This window comes from Eurytemora carolleeae, unplaced genomic scaffold (assembly GCF_000591075.1).
Source record: "Eurytemora carolleeae unplaced genomic scaffold, Eaff_2.0 scaffold131, whole genome shotgun sequence".
Taxonomy (NCBI): domain Eukaryota; kingdom Metazoa; phylum Arthropoda; class Copepoda; order Calanoida; family Temoridae; genus Eurytemora; species Eurytemora carolleeae.
In genome coordinates, this window is record NW_019396496.1 from 215,646 (window position 1) to 234,985 (window position 19,340).

Here is a 19,340-nt window from a genome sequence, read left to right on the forward strand (position 1 = left end):
GACAAACAGACAACCAGACAACTAGACAACAAGAAAACAAGACAACTAGACAACTAGACAACTAGACAAGTAGAAAACTAGAGAACAAGACAACAAGACAACTAGACAACTAATCAATTAAACAAACAGACAACTAGACAACTAAACAACTAGATAACAAGACAAAAAGACAACAAGACAACTAGACAACTAGTCAATTAAAAAACCAGACAACTAGACAACTAAATAACTAGATAACAAGACAACAAGACAACAAGACAACTAGACAACTATTCAATCAAACAATCAGACAACTAGACAACTAAATAACTAGATAACATGACAACAAGACTTTAGACAACTAGACAACTAGACAACTAAAAAAATAGACGAAGACAACAAGAAAACCAGGCAATTAAAAAACTTGACAACAAGACAACTAGTCTACTACATAGACAACTAGGCAACCAGACAACTAGACAACTAGACAACTAGACAACTAGACAACTAGACAACTTGACAACTAGACAACTAGAATACAAGAAAACTAAATAACAGAAGATAAAAAAACAGACAAACAGTCGAAGTAATATTTTTGTTGGTTTTCATAAAGAATCATTTTAAGCGACTTTTCCTCTTCTTTCTTTTGTAGAAAAAAAACTAATAATCATAATTTCAAGTGACCCTCCAAGCAATAATGACCCAGTTCACAACAATGCTTTGTCTGATCAAGTGTGAACTAGATATATCAATGCTTATCATTTTCAACTGTGGTTTCTCTACAAAAGTTTCTACTGAATTTCTACGGCAGGAAAATATGCAGAAATGATCCGAATTTAACACTTTTAAACCTAGACTTTGTCTTCTACATTATTGATCAGATAATGGTTTCAAGGGTACCATTGTGAATCAAGCATTTCCATCTTTAATGTCCCTTTGCGTGAATCTATATATGCAATGTACAAAAGTGAAAAAAGTGACAATCCGTGTAACCGTTATTATTCCATAATCTTCAACAGATTTTATCTCACTGATTATTATTTTTCTGAATATATACTTCACCCAATTAATCAATCAACAACGACGCCCCTGGGTACGAGTAGGTTATAGATGAGAAGGGAGGGGGAGGGGGGAGTACATTTACGCCCAAAGTTATTCTTTTTAGGTCCAATCCTTTAACTTTTCTTACAAGCAACACACCCCCCGGCTTTCCTAATAAAAAATAATCTTTGTATCCCCCCACTTAATTCCCCCTACCCCCCCCCTTCCATATTCATCTCCATTAATAAGGCTGGATACCGGAGAAGAATGATGATGGCCTAAAGTGCGCGTCTTAAACGTGCACAACGCGGAGATTCCTTCTTCCCGGGAGCGATGCGCGTTTCCCCCTTCGGCTGGAGATGGGTGAAGGATGGGCGCTTGGACCCACGTGACCAGGTTTTGACGTCACACACTACGGGAGATTCCAACTGAAGATTCGTCCAAAAGTTAGTGGAGATTTAAACTCCGCATGGAAAGGTGGCTCAACCAAAAGCTCCGTTTAAAATCCAAAATCCGAAAAGCAATGATATGATTGATATAAATACAGATACTTATGAATTTTTCTGGCACTGATTAGACATTTAACTTCTTCACTGGAAGAGTTATTGTTTCCCCCTGTCTGTTTCTTAGTAATTAAAAGATTTTTTTTACATCAAGAAGATATTCTTAGACCTGTCCCGACATAGTTATTTTATTTTTTGATAAAGGAATTAATCAAAAATTAGCAAATATATTTTTAAATTGCAGAAAGTGTGAAAACTGCAGAAAATAAAATAAAATGCTGAGGATACGGGTCGCTGGTAATTATTTTCTTAATAAAATTTCGTTTTTTTTTCAAAACCAAACTGAATGAGATCGAATATAAAACAGCACTTGGTGACAAGATTTATAAGTCTATAGCCAATTCTTAAATAAAATATCTATAAAGCACAAATTACATTTTCTGGAGACACCTATTAAAGTGCTAATGATGATTAATTATGTCGCCATCCAAAAAAAAAATATATTAATCATGTGAACTAAGCGGTGTTTAAATGGCAGAAGTTGGGATATAGAAATCTTTTAACAATGTCAAGATTCGAGAACAAAGATTTCAACGCATTATATTTTCCAACTTGATCTTATTCAGAGAGAACTTGGCTCTTTCCTAGACTCGTGATAACTTCAGAACTTTTTTGACGTAGAAAGGGTAGAAAATAATAAAATTGAGAAAACTTGCCAGTTAATCTTCAATATTTCATCATTCATTCATGCTATAAAATATATCCCATTGGATTTCTTAATAATAGTGTCTCCTGGAGTTTTTCTTATCTCTTGTCGTGCACACACACCTTTTATCCATATTCGTTCTTTCTTGAATATTTGACTCCATTTTATCTCTTTTCGTTCTCTTCTAGGATATTTGAATCCATTTTATCCATATTCGTTCTCTTCTAGGATATTTGAATCCATTTTATCCTTATTTGTTCTCAGGATAATTGACTCCATTTTGTCACAGATACTTTATTCAAAAACTTTGTGTCTTGGTGTTTTAATCGATGTGTAAACAACATTTCAAAAAAAGGTTTATCGACTTAATTATTTGTAAAAGTTTGAAGTACAAAAAGTACCATGTTTAAATATAAAATCAATGTTAGTACTTTTTTCCAGAAACCATTTCTGTATCTTTTTTTGACTTTTTCTTTGCAATGGAATGGAGTCATTGCTACAAACTCAAATTTTACAAACATTATATCTTTGCAATCTGATATTTGATATTTCAAATTTAGATTATTTGATCCAGTCATACTTTGAAATAATGAAGCTCTACAACATTTTCTTGCCAAAATTATCGGGATTAGAAAATCCAAGTTTGTGGCATAGGCTCAATTTCTTTAAAGTAATTCCACTTTAGAATTGGGGTTAAAAGGTTTTATGTTATCTATGTCAAATTTATAAATTTTTAAGCCATCAGAGAAACTGATTACTTGTCTGAAACTCAAATTGTCTGATCCCTATATCTTTGCATTCTGATACGTAAAGTTTTGATATTTCAAACTTGACCTGATAGATCTTGCACAATTAGTTGTTTGAATTATCAAGATCTACGACATCAGTTTGCAAAAATATAGGAGAAGAACACCAAAGTTTATAAAATGGTTTATATAATCTTTTGACAGAAAATCCAATTTATTTACTTCGTATAGGTTGTCTTTGAAACTCACTATGTCTAACCTAACCTTTACAGAATTAATGAGTTAAAATCAAACCTTTTTAAATTTTTTTTTTAGTTTTGTTTTTTGCTCTGGTCTCACAATCTACCAGTAGTAGACATAAGGTAAACAATAAAAAGAAAGTAAAATCATGAAAAAAATTCAAGTCCAATAAACTCTTCAAACTATATCAAAAAACATTTGGATAAAAATACGGTAATTTCATTTTCGTAGTGTTTATATTCATCTTTATCTCTTATATTAAATTAAAGTTAATGAAAACTTAGTATAATTGTATTTAAATAACAATTCAATGTAGATAATAGTTTATCATTTTAGTTTTGAATACGCAAGATTTTTTAATTTAACATTTTCAGTTAAAAACAATTCCAGCACTAGATAAAAAGATTGTTACAAAAGTTAAATTTTTCAAAACTAATTTAATTTTTATATTTCAGAGACAAGAAGATGACGGACCCACACAAGATCCTATTTCTGCTGCGCTTGGTCTTCCCTCAGACTCAGATTCTATCAGGTCAGCTAGTCAGCTAGTTAGCTAGTTAGCTGGTCAGCTAGTTAGTTAGTCAGTTAGTTATCTGGTCAGCTAGTTATCTGGTCAGCTAGTTATCTGGTTAGCTAGTTAGCTGGTCAGTTAGTCAGCAAGTTAGCTTGTCAGCTCGTTAACTGGTCAGCTAGTCAGCTGTTAAACTATTTAGTTAGTCAGCTAGTCAGCTAATCAGCTATTCAGTTAGTCAGCTAGTCATCTCGGCTAATTAGCTAGTGAGCTTATCTGCTAGTTAGCTAGTGAGCTAGTCTGCTAGTGAGCTAGAGAGCTAGTGAGCTAGTGAGCTAGTCTGCTAGTGAGCTAGTGAGCTAGTGAGCTAGTGAGCTAGTGAGCTAGTAAGCTGGTCAGCTACTTATGTAGTCAGCTAATCAGCTACTCCGTTAGTTAGCTAGTCAGTTAGTCAGCTAGTTAGTTAGTCAGCTAGTCATTAGTCAACTAGTCAGTTAGTCAGCTAGTCAGTTAGTCAGCTAGTCAGTTTGTAAGCTAGTCAATATTTAGGAACAATATAGTGAACGAGTTATATATTTAGGAACAATATAGTGGACAAGTTATACATTTAGGAACAATACAGTGGACGATTTTAATATTTAGGAACAATATAGTGGACGAGTTTACCTGTGAAGGACGAACCTACGGTTACTATGCTGATGTAGCGAACGAATGCCAGATATTCCATATCTGCTACCCAGTCCAGTATCCTGATGGTCAGGAGGAGATGTTCAAGTGGAGCTTCATCTGCCCAAACCAAACCGTCTTCGATCAGGTAAACAATCCAAACCAAACCTTATAAGAAAAAATAAACCAAACCATCTTCCAACAGGTGAACAAACCAAACCAAATGAACCAAGAAATAATTCCTAATTCCTCTGTGGAAACCAAACCTTCTGTATCATGGGGGTGGGGAGAAGAGTGAAAGATGAAAGTAATAAAGTGTATGTAAGAAGAAAGACCAGGAGGGGGGATGGGAAAGATGAAAGTAATAAAGTGTATGTATTATGTAAGAAGGAAGACCAGGAGGGGGGATGGGAAAGATGAAAGTAATAAAGTGTATGTAAGAAGGAAGACCAGGAGGGGGGATGGGAAAGATGAAAGTAATAAAGTGTATGTAAGAAGGAAGACCAGGAGGGGGGATGGGAAAGATGAAAGTAATAAAGTGTATGTATTATGTAAGAAGGAAGACCAGGAGGGGGGATGGGAAAGATGAAAGTAATAAAGTGTATGTAAGAAGGAAGACCAGGAGGGGGGATGGGAAAGATGAAAGTAATAAAGTGTATGTAAGAAGGAAGACCAGGAGGGGGGATGGGAAAGATGAAAGTAATAAAGTGTATGTAAGAAGGAAGACCAGGAGGGGGGATGGGAAAGATGAAAGTAATAAAGTGTATGTAAGAAGGAAGACCAGGAGGGGGGATGGGAAAGATGAAAGTAATAAAGTGTATGTAAGAAGGAAGACCAGGAGGGGGGATGGGAAAGATGAAAGTAATAAAGTGTATGTAAGAAGGAAGACCAGGAGGGGGGATGGGAAAGATGAAAGTAATAAAGTGTATGTAAGAGGGAAGACCAGGGGGGGGGATGGAAAAAGATGAAAGTAGCAAAGAGCACGAAGCGTAAAACTTCTAAGAATTAGAATCCTGAACTGCGAGCTCTTAGAATATAGACGGGGAGAGACGGAAGATAAAGATACAATGCTAGGAACAGGACGTTATTGAAATCCGGAGTTTTTCAAACATAGACAGTTGCGGATACTTGATACCGGATACTGGATACTGACCGGGTACAATGTAACTGGATACCGGAAAACGGATACACTGGATACTGGATACTGAATACTAGATACTAGATACTAGATACTGGAGATTAAATACCGATATCAGATACTATATACTATGTAGATACCAGAAACTATGTAGATACTGAATACTGGATACTAGAAACTGGATACTGGATACCAGATACCAGATACCAGATACTAGATACTGGGTACTAGATACTGGATACTGGATACTGGATAATAGAAACTGGATACTGGATACTGGATACTGGATACTGGATACCGGATACTGGATACCGTATACTAGATACTATAAACTGGATACTGGATGCTGGATACTGGAAACTGGATGCTGGATGCTGGATACTGGATACTGGACACCAGATACCAGATACCAGATACTGGATTCTGGATACTGGATACTGGATACTGGATACTGGATACTGGATACTGAATACTGGATACTGGATACTGGATACTGGATACTGGATATTAGATCCTGGATACAAGATACTGGATACTGGATACTGGAAACTAGATACTGGAAGCCGGTTACCGGACATGGGATATCAGATACCGGACATGGGATATCAGATACCGGATATGTGAAAGCATATACGGAAATATTTACGCAAAAAATTTTATTGAGAGTTGTATACTTACTTATTGAACTGATTTCAATGGTTTGAAGAAGAATATTGATATACACTATGTAGTATATATGCAAGGGATGAGTTTTATAAAATGAAATCTAACCTTAACCTAAACATATCTAAGGTTGTATTCATGCTAGAGAAAGGGGTTTTCCAGCTCCATATCCGAACTTTAGCACGGTCAAAATAGGTTTTCTTCAATTCAGATTTTTCCCCGACCCACCCCTTCTCCCCTCTTCTTTTTAACACAGGGTGTTAAACAAATACTTTCATGTATGTTTAAATCTGATAATACTGAAGAAAGGCATAATTTGATAATGCGTTGACGTTAGTATGAAACCTCCTGTAACTCTTTTAAAAAGGTTTAATTCTGAATCACTCTGTACTGATTGCTGAGTAATAATGCAAGAATTTCTTTAGTTTCTTGCTAATAAATCATACAACACTTGAATACACAGTATAAGCATGCATACATTTATGCATATGCATACAGGCGGTCCATGAGAGTTTCAAATCGTCTTCAATATGCGCGGCATCCGAATTATTCAACTAAATGACCCTGAAAACACTTAAATTAACAATCAACACTCGTGCATTAATCTTTAATTTTCTAGTCTTGTTAGCTTTGCAAACTTAGACTTTTGATATTTTTAACTATAAGAATTTAGATTTTTGTCATAAATAATTCATTTTTTAAATAAACCCTACCTGATTTATCATTTTTAAAATAAACCCTACCTCATCTAAAAATTCAATATTGCGTAATAAAATCACAAAAGTTTGGAAAACCCTGGGAAATTACACTTTTTTGGAACACCTTGTATAATGCATATATATATATATATATATATATATATATATACATATTTACATTGATGATGCATCTAGACTATATAGAGGGATTTTATATATTCAAGTTTCCAAGGTTTTATTCCTCCTCTCTATATAATTCAAAACTTTAAAATTCAAACTTTTTCCTGCAAAAATCAATAGATACCTGAAACTACTTTTTTAATATGAAGGTTTAGGAATTATGAATAGATATTATTATTTTTTTTATGAAACTAGCTTTGGAACCCAGCATTGTCTGGAAACAAAATTTTCCTTATAAAAATCAACCCACTCGACTTAGAATGTTTAAAGCTAAGAACATTCCCGTGATACTACCAAGTTCCCAATACACAATTTGAGGCAAATCGGACATACAAACAGAGATTACTACTTTATATATACAGATGGTCATGAATCATAAATTAAATTTAAAGATAAAAAAACCTATTTTCTGAGAGATATAAGTGACAGTTTTAATACTATATTGATATCATTAAAAATATGGCTTTTAAACATTATTTCTTTTTGAAATTTTATTATCTTTGGATAATTAATGCAAATTTTTCTTGGACACCCTCCAGCTGTAGCTGTAGGGGGTTATTATTCTCTAGTGGAGGTGAAAAGATTGTTTGTGAGATGAATTAGTCAAACAATGAAATATATCCATGGTCATCCTTATTCATAAATAAATATATGTAATCATTGCAATCTCCCCCACTTGACTTCCATCCATAAGACAAGAAACTAAAAAGAATGAATTTTACAAAGTTTTAAATAAAATTTCAGATTAATGCATTTCCTTCTGTTTCATTTTTTTCAATCTCTTAGATTTTATTTCTTGTTTTTACGAGAGCTTCCATTTCAAGTTTTTTCCCTTTATTTTTAATAAAATGTTTAATTTACAGCAGAGACAACGATATCTTTTTCCTTCTTCTTTTAACTTTTTTAAAGTGAATTATTATTTTAGGCTTCCCTCGTCTGTTCCTTCCCCCTTGACGCTCTACCCTGTGAGGAGGCTCCCAACTTCTTCGAGGGGCCGGAGTCCATTAACGCGAGGTTCGGGGAGGTCATTGAAGACACCAAATAGGAGGTCAGTAATCAATACATCCATTTAATGAGAGGTCAGTTAAATTTAAATGTTTTGCCAACAATTAAACGTTGAAGTACATGACTTTAAACCGGTCTTCAGCAAAACAAAATAATAGAAATTTCTTGATAATAAACTTGAAATAGATTTATTGATATATCGTTTTATTTGTATGCATGAGCTTGTGCCCACACCCCTTAACCAAAATAAATTATTAAAGTTGAAAAAAATGTTTGGCAACAACTTTCAAAATTGGATCAAGTCTTGTTTCTTTAAAATTCAGCATTATTGGGCGTTATCAGGAATATGTTAAATTTTGCGAATTTTATCTTCAAATCTTTAAATTTTTACATCTAAGGGCCGTTATTAAAGTATACTTCTTTGTTTTAATTACAAATCTGCAAAAGGTCATAGGTTTATGCATGTTTTTTGTTTGTTTTATTTGTAAAAATCGACGAATTCTCTGAAATCTGCGAATCTTTTTGAATCACTGAGTGAGTGAATCCACCAAATTCCCGGAATTGATAATGTAGAATGTGACAGGGCTCAGAATGAAGCTCGGGTCAAATTATTAATCTGCTGCCAACAGATGAAGGATGATAGTGTTCACGATTTGTCTGGATAAGATTAGTCGGACGGCCATCTTGTTAAAAGATCTCGGGAACCCGACGCCATGTTGATAAATAACATTCAACGCCAAGATGTTAATTATATAATAAAAATGGCGTTCACTAAAGGATGGATGCCATGTTTTAGACTCTGTATTTTTCATTTGAAAACAAACTTGGAAAGAGATTCGTGATTGTCATGATTGTGAAATTCTAATAAATCTTGCAAATCTTGAGAGGGCAGACCATCATTTGTTTATTTATAAAATCTTGAAGATATTTTTATTAGAACTTAGTCGTGTCCCAGGACAAATATTTGAGAAGCTTAAACCCTAGAATTTGTAAACATGACACAGCATCAAGTTGACATATTGTATTTTATTCCTTGACAAATAGTTGTAAAGTAGATTAGAGGGAGGCAGGGGGGTTCACTTTTCTGTCTTGTTATGAAACATGAATCTTAAAAATGATTATTATCATTATGATAAAGTATAAATATCACTAATTTTTTATTATTATTGTTAAATATCATTAATTCATTATCATTATTATTACTATTTTAAAAATAATAATTATTATTATTAGTAGTAGTAGTATTATGATTGTTTTTGTTATTGATATTGTTATTATTATTATTAGTATTATCATTATCATTATCATTATTCTTATCGTTATTTTCATGATATTTTCTCTCTAGGTGACTATGATTTCTCCGGTATCTCTGACCACGTCCTATCCTGAGATCTCCCGAACCCTGCTCAGGGTACCCCTGAATACTGAGACCGGCAGGACGGAAACAACGATCTGCAAATCTTCCTTTTTTTCATCCTGTCGGCCTAGAAACACAAAGCATTAGACAGCCAACCTTTATCTAGTCATTTAAGTTTTATCATTATCTCATTGATTGTGCCAATATGTATAATTTAATAAATATTTTTAATAAATATAGGATGCCTTAAAATAAAAACGACATCCTTTCAAATTTATCTGGTAAAGGTGTTCTTGATCTTCTAACAGAAAATTGATTGTATTAAATTGAGGTTTCTATTTAAAAGTGACTTGCGGATTTATGCGACAGTGACAATGAAGATAATGAAAATAATTTCAGACAGAAACCGACATCTTCCTCAATGTTGGTCGCATAACTATATAAAGGGTAACCTTGTGAATTGGGCAACTTTATTTAGTTGGGTGGATCACTGAACTATTACGTTAAAAATCTCTTTAAAATATATTTGCGGTATGGGATTTTTAATAATGGATCAAAACTAGACTGAAGGGATTGAGTTCTTACCACAAACTCAAATTTTCTAATCCATGTATATTTTTTCAAACTTTGACAATTTGATCTAACAAAACTCATAGTTTAACATATCAAAGGTTACGATATTTGGGTTGTAACGATATAGTGATTAGAAAATCAGAGTATGTGAGATAGAACTCAGTTCCTTTATCCGATACGGCTCTTTAATTTCAGTTAATTTTAAATGAACTAATCATTAAGCATTTTTTATAGAAAGCATCCAATACTTAAATAATAGAATAAATTCATAATTGCAAAAAATTGATCTCAAAAAGAATGATTCAGAAGGCCTAGTTTAAAAATCAGAATGTCTTCTCTCGCACCCGATTTTATTATGATAAATTATTATGTATTTTTTTATTGAAAGAATCAAATGGTGGAATAACTTTTTATGTGAAATTTCATAAACAATTTTCCAACAAAAAATTGTCAACAATTGCCAAAATATTCTTTTAAAGGAACTGTCGGCGTAATTTGAGTTAAAGAGCGATATTTTGATTCACAACTGCTCCCTTTTAACCTCTATCTAAATATCTATCTTGAAAAATATTGAATTCTGCTAATTTCCTTCAAGGCAAAAATTTGTAGAGAAACCACGATTGAAAATAAATAATTTTCGGCTAACCAAATATTACTGATATCTCATTCTTTTTTGATCCGACAGATATCTAAAGGGTACTGATGTTGTTTATCGGACATATCACTTAGAATAAACGTCTCTTTTGAATTCAACTTTAATGAACTGACGCATCCTTTACAGGAAACCTCTTTCGTGTTTAGTTTCTTAAAAACCAATTATACGCAATATGCATAATCTTGCGTATATATGGAAGGGAAAAAGTTTGCGTGATGAAGCATCGAGCCTTGAAATATCACAAACTATCTGTACGTCTTTTTTGTACAATGTACACCCATCTCTCAAAACAAAACAAGAGGTTGGAAATTGTAAAAACAATGTTTAAGATTTTTAAAAAGCGTGACCCTTGATGCAAGGATGAAAATGTCCGATTCACAACGGTACCCTTGAAATCTTTATCCGATCAATAATATAAAAGGTCTTGCCATTTTTCTAGGTTTTAAAGTGTTAGAAATTATGATTATTACTTATTGTTTTCCTTCAGTAGAAATGCGCAAGTCCCATATGCAGAGAGCCCCCAATCGAAAGGAATCAGTTTTCCAAAATATAAACATGGATGTCTAATTCATACTTGATCAAACAAAGATTTGACGGGTATCGTTGTGAATCGGGCATTGAAGGGTCACTTGAAATTACGCTTACACTTCCATTTAGAGCAATAAAGTAATTAAATTTTCACAAAAACAGAAATTAGAAGTTGAAACTTTAGTACTGTTAATATCTGAAGAAAGCGCTAATCCGTTTCTTTTCTTGACCGACGGATTAATTTAATCTCTTGTTGATATCTGTAAAAGTGAGATCAGCGCTGAAAACTTTTGAATGGGATATCCTTAATCCCGATCAGTTAATTAATCTGGAGATTAATAACAAGAGGAGAACAAGTGCATTATTTAATCTCGAGAGTAAAAAAAAGAGGAGACCAAGCATTAATTCCGATATCCTCTATTCAAAAGTTTCCAGCTCTTGTGGTTTTCAAGGATTAAGCTAATCGCTTCTTTACAAGTTTTATTATGAATAAAGGAGTCTTAAGCCTCATCCTTATTATCATTCATGTACTTATGTACACATTATACTTTACAGTGATACACAGATACATGTTGAAACAAAACTGTACAAGGAATTATGAAACATTGTATTACTGCATTATTCTGCAATTCTGTGAATGTTTATATAATTTCTACTAAATTCATTTTCCAAGAAATATGTCAAATTTGTCGGTGCAAACTGGTCGCTTTTTCTTAAAATTGGCATAGTGCAAAGGCATATTTTACGCTATCATCTAAAATTATGGTTTTTTTCGGGATTTTAGGAAAGTTAGATTTATTTGCATCTTCGAATTATTCAATCATGAATCAAATCATGATTTTGTGATATTCTTGTAAAACAACAAAGAATTTGAATGAGAATGAATGACATAAAAAATTGAATTATGTTGAATTCCTCCATTGTTGATATCTTGAATTTAAGAATATTTATTTACCGTGGGAACAGATTTTCATGATTAACATAAATGCATCTTATTTAATGAATTTATGTCACAACGAGATACATTTCTCCCCCCTCTCCTCACTTTATTTCTGATATCAAATAATCATCATCAACCTCTCTTTAAAAAATATTTATTTACAAAAGAATAAATCTGAAAATGATAATGAAATGCTGCATATATTCTGTTTTTTAATTTAGTAATAATATGGAGCTCTTTCCTCGTTCCTACTTCCTGCATATTTCATGGGTGTTTAGTTGTTTAATTGAGTAATGATATGTAGCTCTTTAATATTGTTCTCGCATATTTCATGGCTATTTAGTTATTTTTACAATTACTGAGATTCAGGTATAAAAGTATAAAACCTCCACGACGACATTCAATTAATTATTTTGATGTCTCCGAACCCGAAGTTCTTGGTTAAACTGTACTTAAAATCAAATCTAGAGGAGCTACCAGACAAGTACAAATAGAATCTGAGAAAATAAACCTTAGAAAAATACCCGTGTCCGGAGAAGCACCACTTCTTTTGACCTTCTCCTTCTGTCTAGTTGTATATGAAAGAAATTCATAACAGTTTCTAACTTTAATTAAAATTCCTGGCTCAAAGAAAAGAGTTGGAAAAAAGAAGAGTCAACAAATAAAATGTGAAGAAAAGAAACCTCCAGGTTCCATCTTGAAATTCCTTCTCATGCTCTTAGGAAGGATGGAGATTATGGAGCCAAAAGACTACCAGTCTCAGAGGATGGAGATTAGAGGATGTAGAGCCAGAGGTTCCAGTCTCCGAGGACAGAGGCTTAGAGAAATGGAGTCCCAGAGCCTCAGAGGTTAGAGGAGGTGGAGCCAGAAGTTCCAGTCTCCGAGGACAGAGGCTTAGAGTCTCCGAGGACAGAGGTTTAGGGGAATGGAGTCCCAGAGCCTCAGAGGTTAGAGGAGGGGGAGCCAGAGGTTCCAGTTTCCTAGGACAGAGGCTTAGAGTCTCCGAGGACAGAGGTTTAGGGGAATGGAGTCCCAGAGCCTCAGAGGTCAGAGGATGTGGAGCCAGAGGCTCCAGTCTCCGAGGATGGAGGTTGTGAGGTCATAGAGTATGAGTTGGGAACCTCCAATATCCCACACATAATATGAATTATGGATTTTTCTTTCTAACCAATCAGAATGAACTTTATACAACTTTTTGAATATTTGTTTTCTTTTTCTAAAACCGGAGAATCTTGAATGAATGCTAGGTATATAAGCTTTACTTGACTCACTTTAGAGTCAGTTCATATAATCCATTTGGATAAGTTAATTCAATAGTTAAAGATTCCATTCAAGAACTCCATTGTTGTAAGTACTTTTCCTTGTTAATTAATAATTATAACCTCTGATAACTGTTTCCCAGAAAGTTTATAATTTATAATTATTGACTCTAACTATCTGTTCCTTTAACATCTCAGCTTAAAAAGTAGATATTTATATAGATTTGTGTTGAATGTAAAACCTGTATTTATATATATATTTTCACACCGCTGTAATTGTAACTCTATCTGTACAGTGGGAACCTTGAATATCTAATAAATGCACTTTCGTTGTTAATAATATTTATCCAGGAGTATTTAACCAAAACTTATTGAATCATTAGAAAGGTGAAACAAAGTTTATTAGATACCTGGGGCTAATTGAGAATTATTGAGATATTTAGCAAGGGGTTTAAGTCTTTCAACAGTGTTACTAAGTAGAATTACTCAGAGATTAGAGTTTGAGACAGTGTTATTATTATTATCATTATAGCGTGGCGCTTTTATTTAATTCCATCTGATAAACGTTTAAGGCGAGCATTAATAGTGGAAATCAGAAGTCCTTGAGAAGATATAATTACATTGCTAGGAAAAAGGTTTTTCAGGTACATTTCTGAGAGGAAAGTACAGCTGGTACATAGTATAGTGTGCTAGTATTAAAGATTTATGTTTTCTAAGATGCTCATTACTAAAAAATTCCAAATCTGCGGAAATGTGGCAAAAAAGCAACCATCGTTCTCCTGACAGTTACAGCCTAAGGTTTGCAAAATATTTGCATATTTAGATGTTGCTAAACACAGATATACCGTCCATACAAACATACGAACATAACCCCCCCCCGCCCTCTCAAACACTTTACAGGGTGTCCTATCATTATCACATGAAAATTCAGAGACGTCATTTATTCTTAAACCCTGCAAATCAAAAGTAAAATTGAATTAATGGTTGTATTAGAAAGTTCATCATATTAAAAAGACCATAGTTTTTTGTCCTTATGTCAGAAAATACTGATAGAGATTAAATGCTGAAGACGATCTTTGAGACGCTTCGGAATTGCCTAGTTTTGTGGGACACCCTGTAGTTTCCAGGCCATATTGTTTCCAATTTCCTGGATATTTTATTAACTTCCTATATTTAATGATGGATGGTATAATACCACAAATATCTATTCTTCCGCACACACATCTTGGATTGCAAGAAAATTAATTGTTTACATAAAATCTTGATTGGCTAAATTTGGATAGAATGTACGTTCCTGTAGAAAAGAATGAATCACAAGATTTGTATTGTATAAAAAAAGATTGTACGACTCTAAAATGTGGTTTAATGTTTTTATCTTATACGATGACGGAGTTACAGGCCTAACCATAAAGGATGAGAGTGAGACTTTAATAACGACCTGAATTCTCAGAAGGCTAATTTTAGTCTTTTACCTTATGTTTGATCTTTAAATGGTACAACATTTGATTTGGGAAAGAAAGATACCCTGTATTCTATAGTTTATCTATAAATATTCTGATACACCCTGTATTCTATAGTTTATCTATAAATATTCTGATACACCCTGTATTTTATAGTTTACAGATACATTTATCCTGGTACACCCTGTATTCTATAGTTTATCTATAAATATATTCTGGTACACCATGTATTTTATAGTTTACAGATCCATGTTTTCAGGTACACCCTGTATTCTATAGTTTATCTATAAATGTATTCTGAAACACCCTGTATTTTATAGTTTACAGATCCATGTATTCAGGTACACCCTGTATTCTATAGATTACAGATACATATATTCTGGTACACCCTGTATTTTATAGTTTACAGATCCATGTATTCAGGTACACCCAGTATTCTATAGTTTACAGATACAAATATTCTGGTACACCATGTATTTTATAGTTTACAGATCCATGTATTCAAGTACACCCTGTATTCTATAGATTACAGATACATATATTCTGGTACACCCTGTATTTTATAGTCTACAGATACATATATTCTGGTACACCTTGTATTCTATAGTTTACAGATACATATATTCTGGTACACCCTGTATTCTATAGTTTACAGATCCATATATTCTGGTACGCCCTGTATTCTATAGTTTACAGATACATATATTCTGGTACACCCTGTATTCTATTGTTTACACATAAATATATTCTGGTACACCCTGTATTCTATAGTTTAGAGATCCATATATTCTGGTAAACCCTGTATTCTATAGTTTAGAGATCCATATATTCTGGTACACCCTGTATTCTATAGTTCACAGATACATATATTCTGGTACACCCTGTATTCTATTGTTTACAGGCCCATATATTCTGGTACACCCTGTACTCTATAGTTTAGAGATCCATATATTCTGGTACACCCTGTATTTTATAGTTTACAGATACATACATTCTGGTACAGCCTGTACTCTATAGTTTACATATTCATAGATTCTGGTACACCCTGTATTCTATAGTTTACAGATACATATATTCTGGTACACCCTGTATTTTATAGTTTACAGATACATACATTCTGGTACAGCCTGTACTCTATAGTTTACATATTCATAGATTCTGGTACACCCTGTATTCTATAGTTTACAGATACATATATTCTGGTACACCATGTATTTTATAGTTTACAGATACATATATTCTGGTACACCCTGTATTTTATAGTTTACAGATACATATATTCTGGTACACCCTGTATTTTATAGTTTACACATACATATATTCTGGTACACCCTGTATTCTATAGTTTACAACACCAAAATGGATTATTATCAATTTATAAGAATTAACCACACAATGTTCTAGAACTATAAAAACATTATTTAGATATCATAAATCTAAATCATGAATTCTGGTTTTGAGGTTACAGTTTCAAATTCATCAAAATATTTGAAGTCTTTACAACAAATTTTATAACAATTTAATTGATTTTTGAAACTAATTCATATTTAAAATTATGCCTATAAATCATATTTATAATTTATGTTAGTAATGTATGTCTAATTCATGTTCTTATTTTTTTTAATATCTGGAAACATGCGAACAGTTTTTCTGGACATACTTGACCAAGCAATGAGGATCCGTATGGAAGAGCAACAAAAGGTTTTATTACTGTTTGTTTTGCGAGTTTTGCCGCATAACAGGATATGATTGCGCATGCGAAGACGATAAAAAGGTTTCCGGTTTACGTTAATTATTTTTTATGTTTATGCAAACTGTATCAGTGGAGACCATGCATGAAGGAATACGCCTTTTTTATTTTCGATTTGTTTTCCTCATTATTTTCTAAGATTTTATTAATAGACGAAATGCAGGGTATTATTAATACTAATATAGAATTCTGATGAAGTTTTTAAAAAACATTCATAGAGTCTTAGAATTTTTATTATTCTAAGAATAATGATGATACTTTTATTTTTTACTTATCTTTACTTTGATCTTACTTTTGCCTCTGTAATTCATAAAAGTGTACATATAAACAAAATACATGCTCCGGTCACCTTAAACTTTAATTTTCTAATACTTTTATCTCTGAACCCGCTGTAATAAACTTTTGATATTTCTAACTTATTTCTAACTTCAATCAACACTTCAAGTTTGAGATATCAAAGGTTGAAAGAGATGTAATTGAGTCTGAGGCAAGTGTTTAGTTTCTGTGTGCAGTTAACTATTTTACACAATATTATTTTGGTTCACAGTGTCATAAAGTTTTTGGACAGAAATTTTCTCTTTATCGAGAAGGTTCGAGCCTTTTTAGATTAAAGTTTGTCCTGAGCTTTAGCGAGGGACAAAATATAATGTAAAAAGGCGAGAACCTTCGAAATATAGAGAAAATCCAAAAACTTTATAGCACGTCCTGCCAAAAAATAGTGTTATAGTTAACTTTATAAAAAGTTTTTGTCCTTGTCTTATTTCAATGGCTATTTTTAGATAAAATATGCTTTGCAACAAAGCAGTAGTCAAAATGTAAAGTTAATTTCAATTTTATTTTCATTCAATTAAAAAAAAAATATTTTTTAAATATCCTAATTTTTTTTGAGAAACTCCGGGAACCATTAACCATTAGTACATTACCAATCAAAACTTTATAGCACACGTGCTATAATGAACAACTTATTTAACTTTATAGCACGTTCATTATGAAATTCACGATGAATTTAGTAGGAATGATAAAGTACACTATAGTTTCATAAAATATCTTTTAAAAGTACATTATTCGCACATTTTTGAAATAGATTTTTCTACACAGTGAAGTTCAGGAAATGTGAATAAATTCTTTTGAATAGGAATTCAATTTCCATACATATTTGCGAACATTTGGGTTTTTGCCCATTAAACCCTTAAAAGCAGATGTCAGTAAATTTTGGTCTTTTCCAAGTTTTAAACCCCTTTACAGTATTTAAATGATAAAAAGATTTTACACACTTCGTGCTTGCATCCATACATATACATATACATATACATATACATATACATATACATATACATATACATATATATATACATATACATATACATATACATATACATATACATATACATATACATATACATATACATATACATATACATATACATATACATATACAAAATGTTTAAATCCTTGCGTGAGATTTAACCAAATTATCTCATCTTTGTGTTCGCTATTCACCAACTTTATCATAGAGCGGAGCCAGCTTGTAACCCCAGCCAACCTTGGTTTCTTTAAATTTAGAACCTAACCCATCCATCATAGCAGCACCCCCTATACCTGTTCCCGCATTTTCATTCTAATTTTTCAGGATTTCCCCACAGTTGAAGTTAATCCCAATCCGTTCCAGATTATATATAACATTATGAATTATTTTAGATTCCAGGCCAAGAAGGAACTGATCAAATACCATCTTCTCTTTTTATTAATCGGTAGATTAATTAAATCTTACATTAATATCCAGGAAAGTGTCTAAAATGCAACCAATCAGGGTAGAAACCAATCACAAGCCGAAAAATTTAAAATTTTCCACGCAATTAATGAGAGAACTGTCATTGGTCGGAAATGGAATCTGCAGTAGGGATATCCAAAAAGATGATGATTAAGCAGGAAGTTAAAAGTGTCCAAAGTGGATACAGAGATCGATCGAGATTTATGGTTTCTAAATTTTTATTGTCTATGCTTCGGTTCGGTTAGAAAATCAAGAATAAATTTCTAATTTTTTTTTTAATTATTGTTTGTTCAAGGCATACATATGCATCTGCCTGAATATAAACTGCCGAATCATGCAGAGATGCTTGAATTATAAACACCCGGCCTTGTATCAGGCTCATTATATCTTTATTCAAGATTTATCACGTGTTTAATTTTCTAGAGAGAGAGAGATTATAATTTTTATGTACATTTCCATTATGAAGATAGTATAATTCTCATCTAAAATCAAGGGGACTGGGGACTCTATACATATTTTTAGGTGACCCTCCATTTCCATGTCTGATAAAAAAATAATAATATTTTCATGATTTTGAAAAAAATGATTACTTTCAATTGTGGTATAAGATGTTAGGTTTATGTTGTAATATGTTAAAGTTACGTAGAGATATGCTAATAAACCTGTAATATCTGTATATTTATCTCTTTATAAACCTGTAATATCTGTATATTTATCTCTATATAAACCTGTAATATCTGTATATTTATCTCTATATAAACCTGTAATATCTGTATATTTATCTCTTTATAAACCTGTAATATCTGAATATTTATCTCTATATAAACCTGTAATATCTGTATATTTATCTCTTTATAAACCTGTAATATCTGTATATTTATCTCTATATAAACCTGTAATATCTGTATATTTATCTCTATATAAACCTGTAATATCTGAATATTTATCTCTATATAAACCTGTAATATCTG

At 32.4% G+C, this 19,340-nt stretch overlaps 1 protein-coding gene across 1 annotated transcript; it reads left to right on the forward strand.

Annotated features, from left to right (window-relative positions):
* Positions 1 to 1,730: 1,730 nt before the first annotated feature.
* On the forward strand, positions 1,731 to 9,691 carry LOC111704380 (uncharacterized). Its single transcript, XM_023476608.1, has 6 exons — positions 1,731 to 1,820; positions 3,291 to 3,337; positions 3,671 to 3,747; positions 4,369 to 4,540; positions 7,997 to 8,119; positions 9,422 to 9,691. The coding sequence occupies exons 1-5, from the start codon at positions 1,799 to 1,801 to the stop codon at positions 8,114 to 8,116; spliced, it is 438 nt and encodes a 145-aa protein (XP_023332376.1). The 5' UTR covers positions 1,731 to 1,798; the 3' UTR covers positions 8,117 to 8,119; positions 9,422 to 9,691.
* The last annotated feature ends 9,649 nt before the right edge of the window (positions 9,692 to 19,340 follow it).

What these genes read in the sequence shown, in the direction of transcription:
- LOC111704380 (XM_023476608.1), top strand. Translation starts at nt 1,799, where the DNA reads ATGCTGAGGATACGGGTCGCTG. An exon ending in CTACCAGTAGTAGACATAAG is followed by an intron (nt 3,338 to 3,670) that starts GTAAACAATAAA and finishes TTTATATTTCAG; the next exon opens with AGACAAGAAGATGACGGACC. An exon ending in ACCAAACCGTCTTCGATCAG is followed by an intron (nt 4,541 to 7,996) that starts GTAAACAATCCA and finishes TTATTATTTTAG; the next exon opens with GCTTCCCTCGTCTGTTCCTT.